Source organism: Haliotis rubra, unplaced genomic scaffold (assembly GCF_003918875.1).
Source record: "Haliotis rubra isolate DU_JTF1 unplaced genomic scaffold, ASM391887v1 Scf1423, whole genome shotgun sequence".
Taxonomy (NCBI): Eukaryota; Metazoa; Mollusca; class Gastropoda; order Lepetellida; family Haliotidae; genus Haliotis; species Haliotis rubra.
In genome coordinates, this window is record NW_025765363.1 from 153,836 (window position 1) to 172,622 (window position 18,787).

The following is an 18,787-nucleotide window of genomic DNA, read 5'->3' on the forward strand; positions in this document are numbered from 1 at the left end:
GATGGATGCGCCTGCGTGCGTGTCTGTGTGTGTATGTTTGTGTGTGTTAATGGATGGATACACACACAACCGATCAACTTGAAAGTTAAACACTGTGCTTACAATTCACCACCCTCGATAATCTCCAGGGTATACCTTACGGTAACTCTCCACTAAACCCTGGATGCATCTACGGCTCGGTCCGATGTTTTTATTACCTCCCTTTGCTGGCTCAGCATTCTCACTGTAGCCAATCAGTTAAAGGGCAAGTGTGACATGTTTAAAGGGCAAGTGTAAAATTAACCTTTTGTCTTGCACTTTTTCATCATAAAAGTGTTTATCAAGTAGTTTTATATCCAAACACGTACATATATCAGAAGTAACTAATTTATTTTTTGCGTTATATCAATTCATATTTTCAACATTTACCGAGAGTTCTATGTCCACAATAAACACACCATGGCTTATGTCCCTTGGAAATGACGTCATTGGTGCCCAAACGATAAACGAATGACGTCTTTAGACCTTATTAGACCCATTTCACGTGGTGCAGGTATAGGTGTGGTTCTTGTGTCTCGATGCGCAGGCTACTGTTTTAATCCACCTGTTGCCTAGCCGTCAGCTGGCTATGTGGTCAGTTCTACACTGTAATGACGTTGCTGTTTTGAAAAAAGTATACATTGTACTAAATGTGTTACCACGTAACCAAATTGTATAACATTCAACCTGAGTCGGTCGCCTTTTCAACAGTATCATTTTTCACAAAAATTAAAACGTGCACTACATCTAGCTTGCCATCTGTGAATGTGCCGGCCTTCTACGTTTGTTACTAAAATTCCTACTTAAATCGTACAATATGTCCCTCCTCTTCCACCTTCACTTTGATATCGATACCATATCCAAATACATCACGAAGATAAATGCAATTTGCAGTTTTGAACTCTGTTTGAAATTCGTTTTTCTATGATAGATGTATCATCCGCTCATTATCCAAATATACTGAAAATTACATGCATCGTAAATCTCGCCAGTTTTGACACATTACTAAATCACCATTTACTGCGTTTTGCGTAATTTATAGTATGTCTTAATTCAAATGTCAAATTTTACTGGGAGAACTCAATTTAAAAGAAAAAGACGTATCATTGTGATCAGCGGTAGTTTTGTTGTTGTATGATCAAATCACCAATGCTCGTTCTGAAGCATTGTCGATGAACCGAGAATCGCTGAGAATGTTAAGGAAAATACGCAAACACCAAAGCCATATTACAGAGTGTTTATAAAATCACGTCACATGTATGTTGGTTATGTTTCGCCCATAAAATCAATAAAATTGTATAGTTCAACACCATCTTCCTGACAGGAATCCCTGAATTCCACATACAGTTCAAAATAAACTGGCAAGTGGACTTTGTCACCAATTCGAAGTGTTTCAGTGAAATCGAACGAAATATATCAGATGCCGCGCTGGGAAAGGACCACATGTTTGAAATGTAAACAAAGCCAATCTCAGATTTTACACTGTGTATCCGTTCGCCTACTTGTTGCCTGGTCATTAGATTTAGAACATGCATGGAAAGGTATCGTAGCAAGCGATAGTTAAATAAAATAGGTGTATTCTTGTGATTTTCTAGATTCATCACAACATATATTACAGTTTCTGAAAGCGTGACGCCATGATTGACGCCAACTCACGCACAACGATGACGGTACCTCTTAATTTCTGACTATTTCCCTTGGTCACAATGAAAACAAAAAGAAAATAACAACCAGCAGACTGACATAATTTTCGGACTACTTACATGTCACATTTATGCATATACGTTGCTTGAAACAACGAAAATGTCTTCGAAAACTTCGTACTCGTGTCAGTGAACACGCCATTTTGAAAAAGTCGCTTCCCGATAGTGATGTCATACGGACGTCAACATTGTTATACACATTTGGTATTTTCACTGAGGTGAGGTTATGAATGAAAATACACACGATCAATCTGTCCTGCTGCTTACATTGTCTGTTCTTATGCTTCTTTCGAATTTTCACAAACTTTTTTCACGTGATTAATTTCAGTATAATTTATCTTGGGACTAGACAGGAGACCAGTTTAAAAATCAAGTGGCACCAATTACGTCATAATCAAAGGGCGGTAACTCTGGCCTGTTTTAGCTCTGCAAACAAAGGCGTAACATATTGGCGTAACATATCAGCACTTATTTTGTGGGTTATTTTTACATTGTAAGAAAAATAAGTGTATATTTTCAAACATTGGTATTAACTAATTAAAACAGTTCACTTTGATTCACATAAGAATAAATGTGATTTATTCGTGTACAGTTCCCCTTTCGTGCCTGTCCGTGTGTGTGCGTGTGTTTCTGTCTGTGTGTGTGCGTGTTTCAGTCTCTGTGTGCGTGTGTTTCTGTCTGTCTGTGTGTGTTTCTGTCTGTCTGTGTGCGTGTTTCTGTCTGTGTGCGTTCTGTCTGTGTGTGCGCGTGTTTCTGTCTATCTGTGTGTGCGTGTGTGTGCGTGTTTCTGTCTGTGTGTTCACGCGCAGTCGGATACAAGGACTACTGTGTCTAAAACAGGTATATAATAAATTAAATACCGTAATATATGTTGGTTATACAGTAAACGCGTGTATCACATGTTCGATGTCAAATAGTACACCTGTCTTCTATGAAAAACATTAAAGGTTTTCTCAAATCGGCTGTCTTGTTTTACAAACTGTACGCCGATAGGTCTGCCCATACAGTGCCTAATGTGATTAACAGTCAAATCATGCGGCAAGCATGCCATAGGAATCCAATGAATTGACCTCATCCTCGGATCCATGAAAATACCATACATAGATTAGGATAGTTTGTAAGTCGGTAACCAAATATGGAATACAAACTGAAACAAAGTATTAAAAGAAGAGTGTTGACGAGAACCATGATTTGAACCGGTCCACAACGTAAGGTGATATATAATAGACTGTTACTGTACGAGTTGTCCCCCTTCATACACGATAACGAAAGTAGAACCCGGGTAACTTCCTGGTTGTATGGACGGGTGGACCGCCCGCACACTATCAGAGTTTCACTGTAAGTTGTTCGTATTCAATGTTACATACTCTCCCACTGTCTCCATGCTTGGGATATAACTGTTTCTGTAGACTGCTGTCTTAATGTTATTGTTTAGTGTTACGAACATGTCATGATTTAACTGTTACTGGTGACCAAACACTTGTGTTCAAAGCTACTTCACACCCTCTGATTTCAACGCTCCACGTAAAGGAGATGTACAGTAAAACTCAAATCAAATCATTTATAAAGCATATAAAAACAAGCATCTTGAAAATGATGTTTTTCATAATGTCAATAGTCTTCTAAAAAAGTACTCGTGTTCCGGAAACTAGCGAGAGTTGACGACTAGAGTTGCTATTATGTGACCTGACGTCACAGTGTAGAGTTGACGAGCTGCATTTCATTCGTTACCAATTCGTGTTATTACGGGCCAAGCTGAGGATTTAATGTTGGCTAATGAAGAGCAGAACTACTTCAGACTTGAACGATAACTCTATTTCTGAATGATTCTAATAGTTTTAACAATCACTCATTGCTGTATTTCATAAACGAATGAGACCGTGAGCGTTCTCGCCAACAGCTAGGCTACTGACGACGTTGAGTATAATATTCATCGTCAATACGTTCTCCTGCAGACGCTTGCCTGACCATGTGATTTGTTTGTTTGTTGTTTAACCCCCCTTGCTGATGTCGGCTTTTCTTTTACTGAACTGTGCATATTCATCCAGTACATTTTTCTAATCCTTGTGTATGTGCGGTTTCTTTGAGTATTTGTGTGTGTATGTATGTGTGCGTGCGTCTGCGTGCGTCTGCGTATACTACACAATTATGATGATGATGATGAAATGAATTTGTTGGAAACATATTCTGTCGTCGTAATTATTCCGAGCTTTAAGTGTTTTATTTCCAAATGTATACATCTAAATGTTTGTAAAAACGTTAAAGAGATTAAAATATATCTATTCAGTGTACATTAATTTCTTCAAATTTCTTTGAAATTTAGGAATTGCAGATGTTATCGTTTTCCTTTATTAGGTATTAACAATAATATTTATATGTAATAAGTCTAAATACAGAAGACCTTTGTCAATATTAGTCAACATCAATATTAGTATCCATTAAAGCTATCTAAATCATCTAGATTTACTACGTTTGTTTTTCATAAACCAGGTCTGTGAGCATTCATTGTTTTTGTGGGGTATTCGGTGTTTTGCGTGTTCACAGTTCGGAATGGTGTTTCATGTTCCATTATTCCGATATTTCATTTTCCTCTCATTTCTAGTTCATAAACGTTCATAATGTTTTAATGCAAGTTTGTGAGTTTGGAGGTTTTTTTTAAAGTGTCAAAATAATGTTAAAAATATTTGCAGGGGCAACCTCAAGATATATCTATGATATTAACAAATCATCAGTTAAGCATCTATTTTATGGCATGGCTCCTGAAAAGTGGAATGAATTGGCTCAGATTGTTTATCCGGTAATGACTTTGAGGGATCATTGAATGTGTCTTTCATACACAGTATATGTACTTTCGATTTATAACATTATTTTACACAATAATCAGTTACATTAATCAGTAACAGAAATTTAGTCAATAGTTAGTAAGTAACGACTGTATATCTGTTTTGATAGTTTGATAAATCAAAGCAACAATGGAAAACCTTAACCCCAAACAAAAATGGTGGAATTATCATTTTCATATTTTCATTCGTCTTATCTTAGACATCTAGTTATTAAATATAGACAAGTCTGTATAGGTTTATTCAAGATTTGAATCTCTCGACGTGAGTGGCTTATTTCTATTGACAACTGCAATTCATGCAACACAGCTCAGGTCGTCATGCCTGGTAATCACCTCAACGCCCAGCGACAAAGTGAGTCATAAGCTATAAATAGTTTTTCTGGCAATTCCTGTTAAAGCGAAAGCTGTCGGGCTTATGGGCAGTTGGATATCATCAATAGTGTTCTACCTATTACGGACTTTGGAAGGGAGGTACGACAGAACACATGACTCCCCGTGTATAGTCCAGACATAATGCTTTACATGTTTAGGAAGAATATTGTTGGCTGTGGCATTAAACAAACAAACAAACAAACAACCTTTGAGCAAAAGGTCAACATTTTAAGATAAAAATAGTGTGTATTGTAAAAGTGTCCTTGATTAATTCTGGACGATGTAGGTTCCTAGTTAATGTGATATGACCTTGACCACTCTGTCTTGCACACAATACCTTCCATGGGGCATCATTTAAAGATTTACAGCCGATTTCCTCTTAATTGTACCCTAGTAATATCATGAAAATATGGAAAAACTGAAGTCTCTCTTAGGATGTTAAACATGTCTAAAAGAAGTTAAACTGCCATACTCTGATCATGTTTTCCTCGTTTCCTCTTTAGCACCTGTAAAAGTGGCAGAAGCGAAAGCAAGCATGTCATCACCATTTGACCTGAAGTCCTTTCTAACGGAAAGCAGCTGGACAAACGCCTTACAGGAAGTGTTCAAAGAGCAGTATTTTGAAGACCTCCAGAAAAAGCTGGAGCAAGATTACTCAGGAGCAAAGCAGATCTTTCCTCCAAAAGAAAAGATTTTTAATGCTTTTAACCTGACCCCAATTGACAAGGTAAACATTTTTGTGAAAGTGTGAAGTGAGGTCACAGATCTGAATCTGTAAAGGCGTCAGATTTATTTAAACTAAAACTTTAATTGATAATCTGAAAATATGTTGAAATATTGGGTGGTTAAATTGTCCTTAATTGATAATCTGAAAATATTTTGAAATATTGGGTGGTTACATTGTCCTTGTGTTTCATCAATATTGAGGAGATATTTTAACCTACCCATGATCTCTCTGAAAAGGTATAATTTGTTACCAGGGGTGGAAAGAACTTTAAAATTGCTAGTGTACTCCGGGACAGTGGCACTTGTAAAATCACTTGCCCTGATAATTTTTCCACTATACCGACCGTTTTTCTGTTGATTTTTAAAAATAAACCACATAATAAATATTGGAAAGTCAATTGGACACCAGTACAGTGTGACATACAAATTTGCTTGCCCGGCATGAAAAAACACTGGACTTGGGCGTCAGTCAATGGGTTATTTCCACCCCAGGTTACGGTTATGTTTTTGTACACCAGGAATCTTATTACTGCATATACATGTACAGTATATTATGATTTTCTGTAAATGTGAGTGAGCGAGTTTAGTTTTACGCAGCACTTAACAATGTTTCAGCTATATGGCGGCGGTCTGTAAATAATCAAGTCTGGACCAGACAATCCAGTGATCAACAGCATGAGCATCGATCTATGCAATGGGGATACAATGACATGTGTCAACCGGGTCAGCAAGCCTGACCACCGATCCCGTTAGTCACCTCTAACAACAAGCATGGGTTACTGAATTCACATTCTAACCAGGACCTTCACGGGCTATTCTGTATATGTATGCATGGGTGTATATATATGATAGATTTCTGAATTCCTGATTGTATATTTGTCGTTTAACGCTGTACTCAGCAATATTAAACTACGTGGTGGCCATGAAAAAAGAGTCTGAACCAGATAATCCAGTGATTAAAATCATGAGCATGGATCTAGTCAATGGGGATATGGTTGTATTATAAGGTTATACGGTTGAACAGTTGATGTGTTGTGAAATAAAAATGAGAAGGGGCAACTTTACTGATTTCAACACAGTGGTACCGTTCTTAATGGCATGTTGACAATGTGTGTTGTTTTTTAGGTGAGAGTTGTGATCCTTGGACAAGACCCATACCACGATGATGGGCAGGTGAGAAACTCACTTATAAACCTCAAGTGACATCACGCTATTGTTCAGTTGGGTTGTTCTTTTACAGCGTAAAGTTCTGCAGTCAGTTTCCTGGGCATTCTCCAGGAAATTCCAGGAATTTCTTAAGGAATGCCCTGGGTTTTTTTATACATAGCCATTGAGTTTGAATTATTTTATTTGCACTCGTTTTGAAGATTGATATAACTTTGTCTTGCTATTACCGAATATGATCGTAAAATATCACAGTGTTGAAAATTTCCAACAATATTGTGTCAATGCCTGTTTTCAATATTTGTGTAGTGAGACATTACCAGAGTGGTCTAAGGGAGGTAACTGTGTAGTATATGGGGATCTAGTTCTAACGGTTTTGGATAATGTGAAACCAAGGGCTTTTTGTTTTAGGCGGAAGGGCTGGCGTTCTCGGTGCCTGATGGACTGGCTGTTCCTCCGTCTCTAAAGAACATCTTCAGGGAATTGACAACAGACATCCCAGGGTTCAAGACGCCTGCTGGCGGAAGTCTAGAGAAATGGGCTGTACAAGGAGTGTTCCTTCTCAATGCTACACTCACTGTGGAGTAAGTTTGTCTCATAGCGTTTGTGTGATATATAGAGGTGACTGCTGAGGGCTTTTTAGCTCAACTGGCCTGTGTCACAGCGTGTACTATTGTCATTGTCCGAAAATATTATGAAGTAATAATTCTATATTTTTGTCCTCTTCTCATAATGGCTTGGATGTTATTTCTATTAGAGCTGTGACGATATATCGTCGTATCGATAATCATGATATCTTTTCCGACAATAAATATATCGATACTTGTTTTAGTATCGTGATATGTATCGTTGACCTAAAAATTGTGAATTTTCACTGGAAATTGACGGGTGTGTCAAAATTTACACTGTTACTTGTTATTCAAATACACCTTTTTATAGAAAATAACTAAAGATAGCATATCATGATACGCATTGTATCGAATCGTATCATTCAAAGATATCGAGATACGTATCATAAAATTTCTGTATCGTCACACCTCTAGTTTCTATAAGGGTGTTAATGGCTTTTCAAATCATCCATACCAGGGTTAGATTTGGTCTTCAGCAACTCATGTTTTTATTAAGACACATCTAAGGGGATAGATGTCTTACGTCTGGAAACTGCTGAGTGCAGGGTTTAAAACAACAAATAAACAAATAAACTAACACATCAAAGCATCCAATTTTAATATCAATATTGTCACTAGGATGAATCTTTTATTCTGAAAAAACATAAAGGGCCCTAGACGTGAAATGTGGTCAACAGGGTGATCTTAAGTAAGGCCATATAGTTCAAAGCTACGGAAGTGTAGTAGGGACACAGTGAATTTTGTTTTGGGTCTCTTTATCTCCTACATAGGACATAATATCTCCTATGTAGGACTTAGTATCTCCTACGTAGGACATGGTATCTCCTACGTAGGACTTAGTATCCCCTACGTAGGACATTGTATCTCCTATGTAGGACTTTGTATCTCCTATGTAGGACTTAGTATCTCCTATGTAGGACATCGTATCTCCTACGTAGGACATCATATCTCCTATGTAGGACTTAGTATCTCCTACGTAGGACATCGTATCTCCTGTGTAGGACATCGTATCTCCTACGTAGGACATCATATCTCCTACGTAGGACTTCGTCTCTCCTACGTAGGACTTCGTATTTCCTATGTAGGACTTCGTATCTCCTACGTAGGACTTCGTATCTCCTATGTAGGACTTAATATCTCCTACGTTGGACATACTACATGTATTTCCTTAATATCTCCTACATAGGAGATGATAAATATATATAAAGATATTTGCGTATATACACAACTAATGTTCCGTGAGGTGAAAGGGAAATTGATAAGAATCCTGCAGTTATGTGGATGGGTCACACGTAATTATTAAGTCCAGCAACCACGTCAAGACTTGATAATAATTTCTTCCATTTTTAATGTTACAGTTTATGTCTACTTAGAGGCTAGTAATGGCTAGAAAGTACCGGGTATTTACAATTCGAATCTGGGTACTGAGTGTCGCTTAATGTTGTAATTACATGCGTATGCCAATCGTAGCAATTGAATAATTCCAGAAAAAGTTCCCTTTTTAAAGTTTGTTTGTTTATGCAGGACGTTAGATAGTAGAAATGTGAGTCAGTGAATTTTCATGACACTAACGCAGTGTTGCTATACAGTGTTGTTGTGTATAACGTTAGGGTGGCGTGAACCTTCTATTGATAAGTGCAGTTATAGCAATTTTGGTATGGTTATGTTTGATCTATCATACATGCATCTATTCATACACAGACGGAGAGAGAGGGGGGTAGGTGGGGAGGGATGAGGTTATGATATGAAACTCCTCCGCAAGTTGCTGCTTGTCTTCCGATGGGGCTAGGTTGGATCGGATACAACGCTCGTTGTTTGCGCTTTGTTCGTGATTGTTTACAGGTTGACTTGACTGGGTGAAAAAGTCTTGAATGCGGCGTAAAACTATGCAAAATTAAAAAAGGCAAAGAATTGTCATTCTAGTTATTTGTAAACCGCTGTAACACAAAAAGACATATATTGGCCAATGATCAATGTCACTCGCATTTAAAATGTCGCATAGCCTACCGACCGGATCCACTTGAAGTCAACCGGACCACAAGCACAGGTTACTGGGGTTTAGTTCTAACACAGAATTCCCATGATGTGAAATGACACAAACTCTTTTTTTTTTTTTTTTTTTTTATTTCCAGAGATAATTTTTTTTTTTTTTTTTTTTTTATTAGTCAAATATTACAGAAAATGCATTTCACGAGTATTTACAGTATACATTTTCATGCCACAAACTCGACAAGCTGTAATATCTATTCACAAGAAGATGGTAATGTTGTCTTTTATCTTGGAGGAAGGTCAGGGAAAATATTGTTGACAAACATTTTCTGTGTCGACGTAGCTACTACACTCGACCGGCTTCTGAATCGTGGAAATAGGCAAATATAGATTCACACCGATAATCTTAGACAGGTCTGTGTATGCAGATTATGGATCATGTGCAATGACCTCTGAAATATCCAACGTATAAGAGTAAAGTGTAACAAAGTGCAACATATAACAGTGAATAACTGCAACGCGTAATAGTAGAGCAAACTGAACGCAAGGCAGTAAAGTATAACAGTCCGTCCAACACGTGACAGTAATGTGCAGCAATTAGTTCAACACAAGACTCTAATAGTGAATGAAACAGCAGACTCTAATAGTAAATGAAACACATGATAGTAGATAGTGAGTGAGTAAGTTCAGGTTTATACCGCTTTTAACTATATTACAGTAACATCATTGCTGGGGGGACACCAGAAATATGCCTCACTCATTGTATCCATGTGGGGAATCGAACATGGGCCTTTTGCGTGACGAGCGAACACTTTAACCACTAGGCTACCCCACCACCCAGACTCTAATAGGAAATGAAACACATGATAGTAGGCTCTACATAATAGTGACTGTATACAACACTGACTGAAACGGGGGATTGTTTGCGTGTCTGGGGATTTGAGTTGACCATTTCAAATTAATGTATATTAATATATATCGCTCATCTCCTTCAAAGGAGGTGTTATATGTCCTACGTAGGAGATACTAAGTCCAACGTAGGAGATACTAAGTACTACATAGGATATAGTAAGTCTTAGAAGGAGATACCAAATCCTACGTAGGAGATATTAAGTACTACGTAGGATAGAGTATGTCCTACGTAGGACTTAATAACTCCTACGTAGGAGACAGTAAGTCCTACGTAGCAGATATTAAGTCCTACGTAGGAGATACAATGGCCTATGTAGGAGATACAATATCCTATGTAGGAGATACGATATCCTACGTAGGAGATACGATATCCTATGTAGGAGATACTATGTCCTACGTAGGACATAGTATGACCTCCGTAGGAGATAATGAGACCAAAACATTTTTCACCGTGGCCCTACTACGCTTCCGTACAAAGCAGCTTGATGGAAAATCAAATATGTCTACCAGTAAACATACTGAAAATGTGAAAAAACACCCTCTCAAACCACGGAAATAATCGTGAAGCTTAATCTTCATGTCCTGATCCTTATATAATACAGCTGAATATATGTTCAATTGGTTTCAGTCTGAATGTTCATAATGGTTGCAGTAATGGCCGTAATAAAAATCTACTTCTGAATTTATTCAGCCGTTACTCATTGTGCATGTGAAGCTAGCAGCGGTGCTCAGCATCCTGCATTGGAAGTAAACACTATGTATTTATCTCGCCAAGGTTTGCTAAATACAATGTTTATTCCCAAAGCAGGATATTAACCATCCCAAAACATATTCGGATGATAACCTATATATCTTTGTGAGTTAAATTTGGTTATTTGAAACAGGTGTTGTGTAGCCAGTTCTAAATTATCCAATGAGTGTTGTGTAACCAAACTAGATTATTCAGTGATGTTGAATTCATAATGCAGACATTTCTGTTGCGAACTTGATATTTTGAATTGACACTATAACTCCATTCAAGCATTTTTTTACCAAAACTGTCAACCAAACAAAACATTGGGTTTGTACATGATTAAAGTTCAATTACAGTGTCATGGGGATTAGTAGTTGTTTTTCAACTGAATATTTTTGTTTATTTTTGCCTTTAAAGTAATTCTAAGACAGAGTTATCTCCCTTTCATTTTGTTTACATCTGGCATCATCCGCTTGATTTGTCATTCTAGATCACACTGTCTTCCCAACCTATGTGTGATAAATAGATCACAAAACTCGTGGATGTCGAATATGGAATTTTGGCTTGTGAATAAATCAAAACGTTTAAGAATATTGAGTTGGACAATTTGTCATATTCAACACCCACAAGCTTTGTAATCACTATATATTGAGCTGCAGGTGCAATCTGTTTGTCAGGTGCAGCAAGGTTATTACCTAATGTTGCGTTGGGTGCAAGAAGGTTTCATCTCCTTATTTTGATCCCTGCATTTCGTTACCTCTTCTGTTTCAGGGCACACACTCCTAACTCACATAAAGGCTATGGCTGGCTGAAGCTGACTGACCAGGTCATCAAGATCATCAGTGATCAGTGCCCATTTGTCGTTTTCAACCTCTGGGGAAACTTTGCTCAGGAAAAGGGCAAAGTAATTGATGATAATAAGCACAAAATCATTAAGAATGCTCACCCCTCCCCACTAAGTTTTACCAGGTTCGCAGGCTGTAAGTGTTTCTCTGCCACTAATGATGCTCTGCAGAAGAAAGGGTTCTCTCCAATAAACTGGTCTCTGGAGTAACAGGAGCTGTAGCAGCTGGGTCATGAAGTCACATAACTGTAGTATTTCAGGGCTCCCACAGGTCAGGGAAAAGTCAGGGAAATTTGGCATTTCTATGAAAGTCAGGGAAAAGTCAGGGAATTTTGATATGTTTTCAAAAGTCAGGGAATAGTCAGGGAATTTTGATATGTTTTCAAAAGTCAGGGAAAAGTCAGGGAAATTTGGCATTTCTATGAAAGTCAGGGAAAAGTCAGGGAATTTTGATATGTTTTCAAAAGTCAGGGAATTTTGATATGTTTTCAAAAGTCAGGAAATAGTCAGGGAATTTGGGGTTTAAGTCAGGGAAATTTAGGGTTTGGGTCAGGGAAAAGTAAGACTCAGGATGTCGCTAATCAGGTATGGTAGTAGTCAAAGTCAAAGAAGCAGCACATGTTACAGACATTTCATGAAATAAATTACAGTTCAGATAAGAGATTGCTTTTAAGCATAACAGCATGTTTTACATAATGCCCTAGATTACATATTACATTTTCATTTCTGGAGGATAGAATGGAAACAAAGTCACTTGAAGGATATTTTTACAGATAATTATTTGGCATGTATTGTTTTCTGAAATCAGCATAATGTGAATTGTATCTTCTACAGCCGGGTGACATAACAGACATATTCTTCTATGAAGCACAATCGGTTGGATTTGTGAATCAAACAATATGAAACATATTTTCTGGGTTAAAATTCCAAAATTCTGGGAAACTGACATAAATTTGATAAGAGCCTTCTTAGCATGAATGCGGGGTGATATAGTCGACGCCTTGCCCGTCTGTCTGTCCCTCCACCTGTAATCATTTGGTTTCCGGAGCATAACTCGAAAACGGTTCAATTTTTTTACAAAACTTTGCAGATATATCAAACAGAAGTTAAAGTGGTGCCTTTGACTAATTACATATTTTTGTCATTTTTTTTTTTCTTGGTTTCCATGGAAACGTTTAAGACTGTTCTTAAAAGGGAGTGGTGGGCTTTGCTTCCGGAGCACAACTCGAAAACCGTTTAATATCTTTCAACAAAACTTGGCAGTTATATCAAACAGAACCTAAAGTGGTGCCTTTTGCTATTTACAGATTTTTGTCATATCTATTTTTCTTGGTTTCCATGGAAACATATTGGAATTTGTCTGAAAAAATGAAGTTCAACTTTAAGTAACTGTCAGATGATTTGCTCTTTCATATTTGTATGGGCTGGGGGATTTGTCATCTTCTGATGACTCTTGTTTAGTATGGAAAAACACTAATCCGAGATAGGCATAGTGATTAACAATAGATAATTGTTTGCCATTTAAAAACATTTTTCTTTATAGGCAACAGATCCACTTCTTCTAAAGATAACTATGTTAACAGATAATTTTCCATTCATTTGTATACTGTTCCAAAATATTATAAATAGTATGATGGCTATGGTGGTTTCTTGCAAATTGTGAAAGCCTATATTGGCCAAAAATACCCATATAAGTTTCATTGTTAAAGTACAGCATAGGTTTATAATATGCCCTATGTTCTGACATTTGCTGTTTATTCACAAATGGAAAGTGGTTTAATGATGTTCATAATCTAGTTGTCATGGTTGTACTGAATGTAAAGTTACATCTTGCATGTTTATTCTTTCCAAATACGCCTTTGATAATTATAACATTTTGTGATAATGAAGAAATGTGTTCCTGACTTTGAATGAAACAATTCAATTAAATCATTAGTTTCACATTTATGCTCTTTGTCAAAAGCCTTTAATATAAAATACAAAGTTTTCAGATGATATATTACTGACTTCACCTGAGAATATATATATGATGGTGCGGTCAAATGTATCTAATAGTATTATGTAACATTGTGGCAGGAGAGTCAAGGAAAATTTTCTTCATCACAAATATAAATGTTTTTGTAAATGTAATAAATTAACAAATATTGTGTGTTTTTATGATATGTGTGAAGGAAATATCTTAACAGGGTGGTTAGGACTGACTGAAAGGGAGGAAGAAGGCCAGTTTTTACACTTAAATGGTCAGGGACAAATCTATACTTATCAGGGAAAAGTCAGGGAATTTTGGCCTGCCATGCCTGTGGGAACCCTGTATTTGGACCCTGTAGTGGCTAGCCCAAGAACCTGGTCCCTGCAATGACTTTATTGCAAGCATCTGGTTCCTGTAATGACTTTATCTCAAGTATCTGGTCCATGCGTTAACAAGAACTGTGGCAGCTGGTCATTACAGTGACAAGAGCCGTTGCAGCTGGTCCACACATTGGCAAGAGCTGTAGCAATTTGTCATTACAGAGTTGTGATAGCTGTTGCAGCTGGTCCCTACAGCGACAAGAGCTGTAGCAGCTGGTCCCTACAGTGACAAGAGCTGTAGCAGCTGGTCCCTACAGTGACAAGAGCTGTAGCAGCTGGCCCCTACAGTGGCAAAAGCTGTAGCAGCTGGTTGCCAACTTGGCTAGAGCTGTAGCATCTTGTCATTACAGGGACCAGAGCTGTGGCAGCTGTAGCATCTCATCATTAGAGTGACACAAGCTCATACCATGAACAGTTGGTTTATGAGAGCACATCATCACATATCCAATAGCACTGATAGCAGTGCTTGCTTCAATCATGAAACAACATTGTCATTTGTGTGGGTGAATGAGAATTGTTCAGTGTTTCTTTTAACCAGATTCCAGCAATAGATTCCATGCACAGGGACCAATTTTGTCATAGTTCTTAGGATTTGCACTAGCATTCAATATTTTTCAGCGTTACTTTAAAACAAATATACCAATTTTTACGCATATCTTGTAAATGTAACAATTTGTTATCAATATTCTAAATCTAATTGTTTTTTTACACCTATCTTGTTAATATGATATTTTTTTATTATTGCTTGTAAACTGATATAGTTATTTTTACACATGTTGTTTTGATGTAACATTAACCATATACATTTGTAGAGACTATATTTCTTTTTGTAATTTTCCACCATGTTTTTAATGAGCAGTTTTGGGACAGATTTTTAAATAAAACACTTTGCGACAGTTTTGTATGTGTCATTCTTAAAAACTTTAGGTCATGTATCATACTGACACATTACTGCTTGACCAGATTGGTGACCATCAGCTGTTGAAATAGCTGGATACAGTGAAGATCTTCGTTCGAATTGGTCTTCAGCAACCCATGCTTGTTATGAGAAGCGACGGAGGGGATCGTTGGTCAGATTGACTAACTTGGTTGACATTCCACTTGCTCTTAGTCATTGAATATATACTCATGGAAACGAATAAGGGAACACATGAAAGTAAAAGTGTTCCTTTATGTATTCTCGAGAGCGGAAGGTCGCGGGGTCGATCCCCGACCACTTCATACCAAAAGACGTTAAAATATGGTACTTGTTGGTCCCTGCCTGGCGATCGGCATTAATGGGTACAACAAGGACTGGTCGGCTCAGAGTCAGTATACCATGCTTCACTGCGGCATGGTATCTCAGTGGGCTAGCACTTTAAAACCAGCTTAAGTCTGGGCTAGTACAAGCAGCCGCACATACACACACGTCGTCATATGAGCGAAATATTCTCAAGCACGACGTAAAACCCAATTTCACCTCACCTCACCTTATTTATACCCAGAATTAGCCTATTTCTGGTGTCCCCTGTCGTGATATTGCTGGAATATTGCTAAAAGCGGCGTAAAACTAAACTCAATCAGTCAGTATACCAAGAATTTCACCCACAGCACAATACATACCTTGTGAAGACACCTGGAAAAGAATAAAGGAGGCTGTCTGTAATTAATCAAGTCTGGACCAGACAATCCAGTGATCAACGGCATGAGCATAGATCTACGAAATTTCAAAATTCCTTTTGTGATGGCATGTGTCAACCAAATCAGTGAGTCTGACTACCTGATCCCCTCAGTCGCCTTTTATGAGTGAGTTAGTTTAGTTTTACACCGCACTCAGCAATATCCCAGCTATATGGCGGCGGTCTGTAAATAATCGAGTCTGGACCAGACAATCCAGGGATCAACAGCATGAACATCAATCTACAAAATTTGGATACGATGATGTGTCAATCCAGTCAGCGAGCGTGACCAGCCGATCCCATGAGTCGCCTCTTACAAGTTTCTGAAGATCAATTCTAACCCGGACCTTCACGGGTGTACGAGGTTTATACAGCAAAAATTGATGTTTGTGACGACAGCAGTCCTGGAGTCTCTTACCCCTATTCCCAGAGGGGCGGTGGGGTAGCCTAGTGGTTAAAGCATTGGCTCGTCATGCGGAAGACCCGGGTTCGATTTCCCACATGGGTACTATGTGTGAAGCCCATTTCTGGTGTCCCCCAACTTGAAATTGCTGGAATATTACTAAAAGCGGAGTAAAACCATATTCACTCACTCTATTCCCAGAATTCAAATCACTAATAGAACTGTATCTGTGATTCATAAGAACACAATACAAAACAGAACACAGATTCAAAACCCTTTATTTCAAAGTAAAAAAATATAAACGTTGGTTGTTTAACAATACTTTAAGAACATACAGTTAGGTCTGGCTATTGATGATATAGATTGTAGAAATTGATAATCATCAACTAAAAAATATCAATCGATTATCGATAATTATCGGAGACGTAACTTTGAGCCAAAATGCCAAAACTATCTGAAATAAAGGAATATATTTCACATCACTGGGAGTGCTGACATGTTTTTGCTGTGATTATTAACAAAACTACATTCTGAACACAATTTAGAAGCAGAATACGAATAATGTCCTAAATTGGTATTGTGTGAGAAAATTATGATTTTTCTTCTATCACATAGGTTGATATACGATATTATTGATCACACAATTTTCATATCGATAATCATTAATAATATTTCCAATCGATGATATTTCTGAATAGCCAGCGCTAGATACAATCACATATTGATAACACATTTGTGTCTCGGTCCAGTATATGAAAGATTGGCATGCCAAAGTCACAGAAACGGAGAATTATATCTCCTTCCAAACGAGCAATCAGAACTAAATGAGCTGTTGCTTAGATCCTGCTGGAACAAGCAATAATAAGCTCTTAAGACAACTGAAACTAACTGTCATACCATTAAGTAATTTTAATTTAATTAAATGGGAGTTTTCATTTGTGAAGTTTATTCAATTTGGATGTATAAATCTTGTTCATTTTGTCAGGAATGTAGTCAGATAAACAGAATTCCCATGTACCATATTCAAATGAAATTCTCAGATCTATAGAGCTGATACAAGTGATGAATATCGATCAGTGCAATATCTGTTTATAGCCCAACACCTGTGTTTAGCTTATTATGGTATATTGTCATTGTTTTGTGCCTATATATTTCTTGGCAATTATACAATTTTACATACTTCAAGGATTTGGGCCTGAACATAACTTGTTCATTTCTGACGACTAAATGAATCTTATCATTTTAAACATATAAAACATGGATTTTTTTATCAACATTGAACTATAATGGAATGATACTGAATATATTTCAACAACACAAAGAAATAAATGATACATGTAAACACGTCTCAAAAAATGACTTGTCACCATGACATAGAATGATAAATAAAAAATATGCTTTTGTTCATTGTGGATGGATTCATGTAAAGGCATAAATACAACAAAAAGTGGTATGGCCCATATATCTTCGAGGCCTGGTCAACTTGGACATTGTTTTTGGATTATTGACCTTTAATGTTGGCAGAAGCTTAAACCAAGAAACAAATTATAACCAAAGAACAACCAGATGATATCAGTAGATGTACCCTTACCCTGGTAATACACATTGTGATATGTGCCCTTACCCTGGTAATACAGATGGGGATATGTGCCCTTAACCAGGTAATACAGTTGGGATATGTGATCTTACCCAGGTAATACAGATCGGGATATGTGATCTTACCCAGGTAATACAGTTTGGGATATGTGATCTTACCCTGGTAATACAGATGGGATATGTGATCTTACCCAGGTAATACAGATGGGGATATGTGATCTTAACCAGGTAATACAGATCGGGATATGTGCCCTTACAGGGTAATACAGATCGGGATATGTGATCTTACCCAGGTAATACAGATGGGGATATGTGATCTTACCCAGGTAATACAGATGGGGATATGTGCCCTTACCAGGTAATACAGATTGGGATATGTGCCCTTACCCAGGTAATACAGATCGGGATATGTGATCTTACCCAGGTAATACAGATCGGGATATGTGATCTTACCCAGGTAATACAGTTTGGGATATGTGATCTTATCCAGGTAATACATATGGGATATGTGCCCTTACCCAGTAATACAAAAAAGGATATGTGATCTTACCCAAGTAATACAGATCAGGATATGTGATCTAACCCAGGTTATATAGATCGGGATATGGTTATTGTGATTATATATCTGAAATGGTTTATTGATGTGAATTGCCAACACCATTTTACATAACATCATTCCATTCTCCCTAAATACATGTAAAACTTTGGAATGGAGTGGAGTGCAGTCAGCTGTTGTGTAGTGTGGAGACCGGTGTTGTGTGGCGAGAAATCGGGTGTTGTGTAGTGTGGAGACCGGTGTTGTGTGGCGAAAAATCATGTGTTGTATAGAGCAGGGTCAGATGCGGATCG

At 37.5% G+C, this 18,787-nt stretch overlaps 1 protein-coding gene across 2 annotated transcripts; it reads left to right on the forward strand.

Annotated features, from left to right (window-relative positions):
• Window positions 1-2,969: 2,969 nt before the first annotated feature.
• Window positions 2,970-12,195, forward strand: LOC124269144 (uracil-DNA glycosylase-like). 2 transcript variants are annotated; one of them, XM_046704163.1, is made up of 5 exons: window positions 2,970-3,059; window positions 5,439-5,662; window positions 6,787-6,834; window positions 7,237-7,409; window positions 11,860-12,195. In XM_046704163.1, the coding sequence occupies exons 1-5, from the start codon at window positions 3,020-3,022 to the stop codon at window positions 12,140-12,142; spliced, it is 768 nt and encodes a 255-aa protein (XP_046560119.1). In that variant the 5' UTR covers window positions 2,970-3,019; the 3' UTR covers window positions 12,143-12,195. The 2 variants fall into 2 exon arrangements, with proteins under 2 accessions (XP_046560119.1, XP_046560120.1); XM_046704164.1 differs by lacking the exon at window positions 2,970-3,059 and adding an exon at window positions 4,928-5,034.
• The last annotated feature ends 6,592 nt before the right edge of the window (window positions 12,196-18,787 follow it).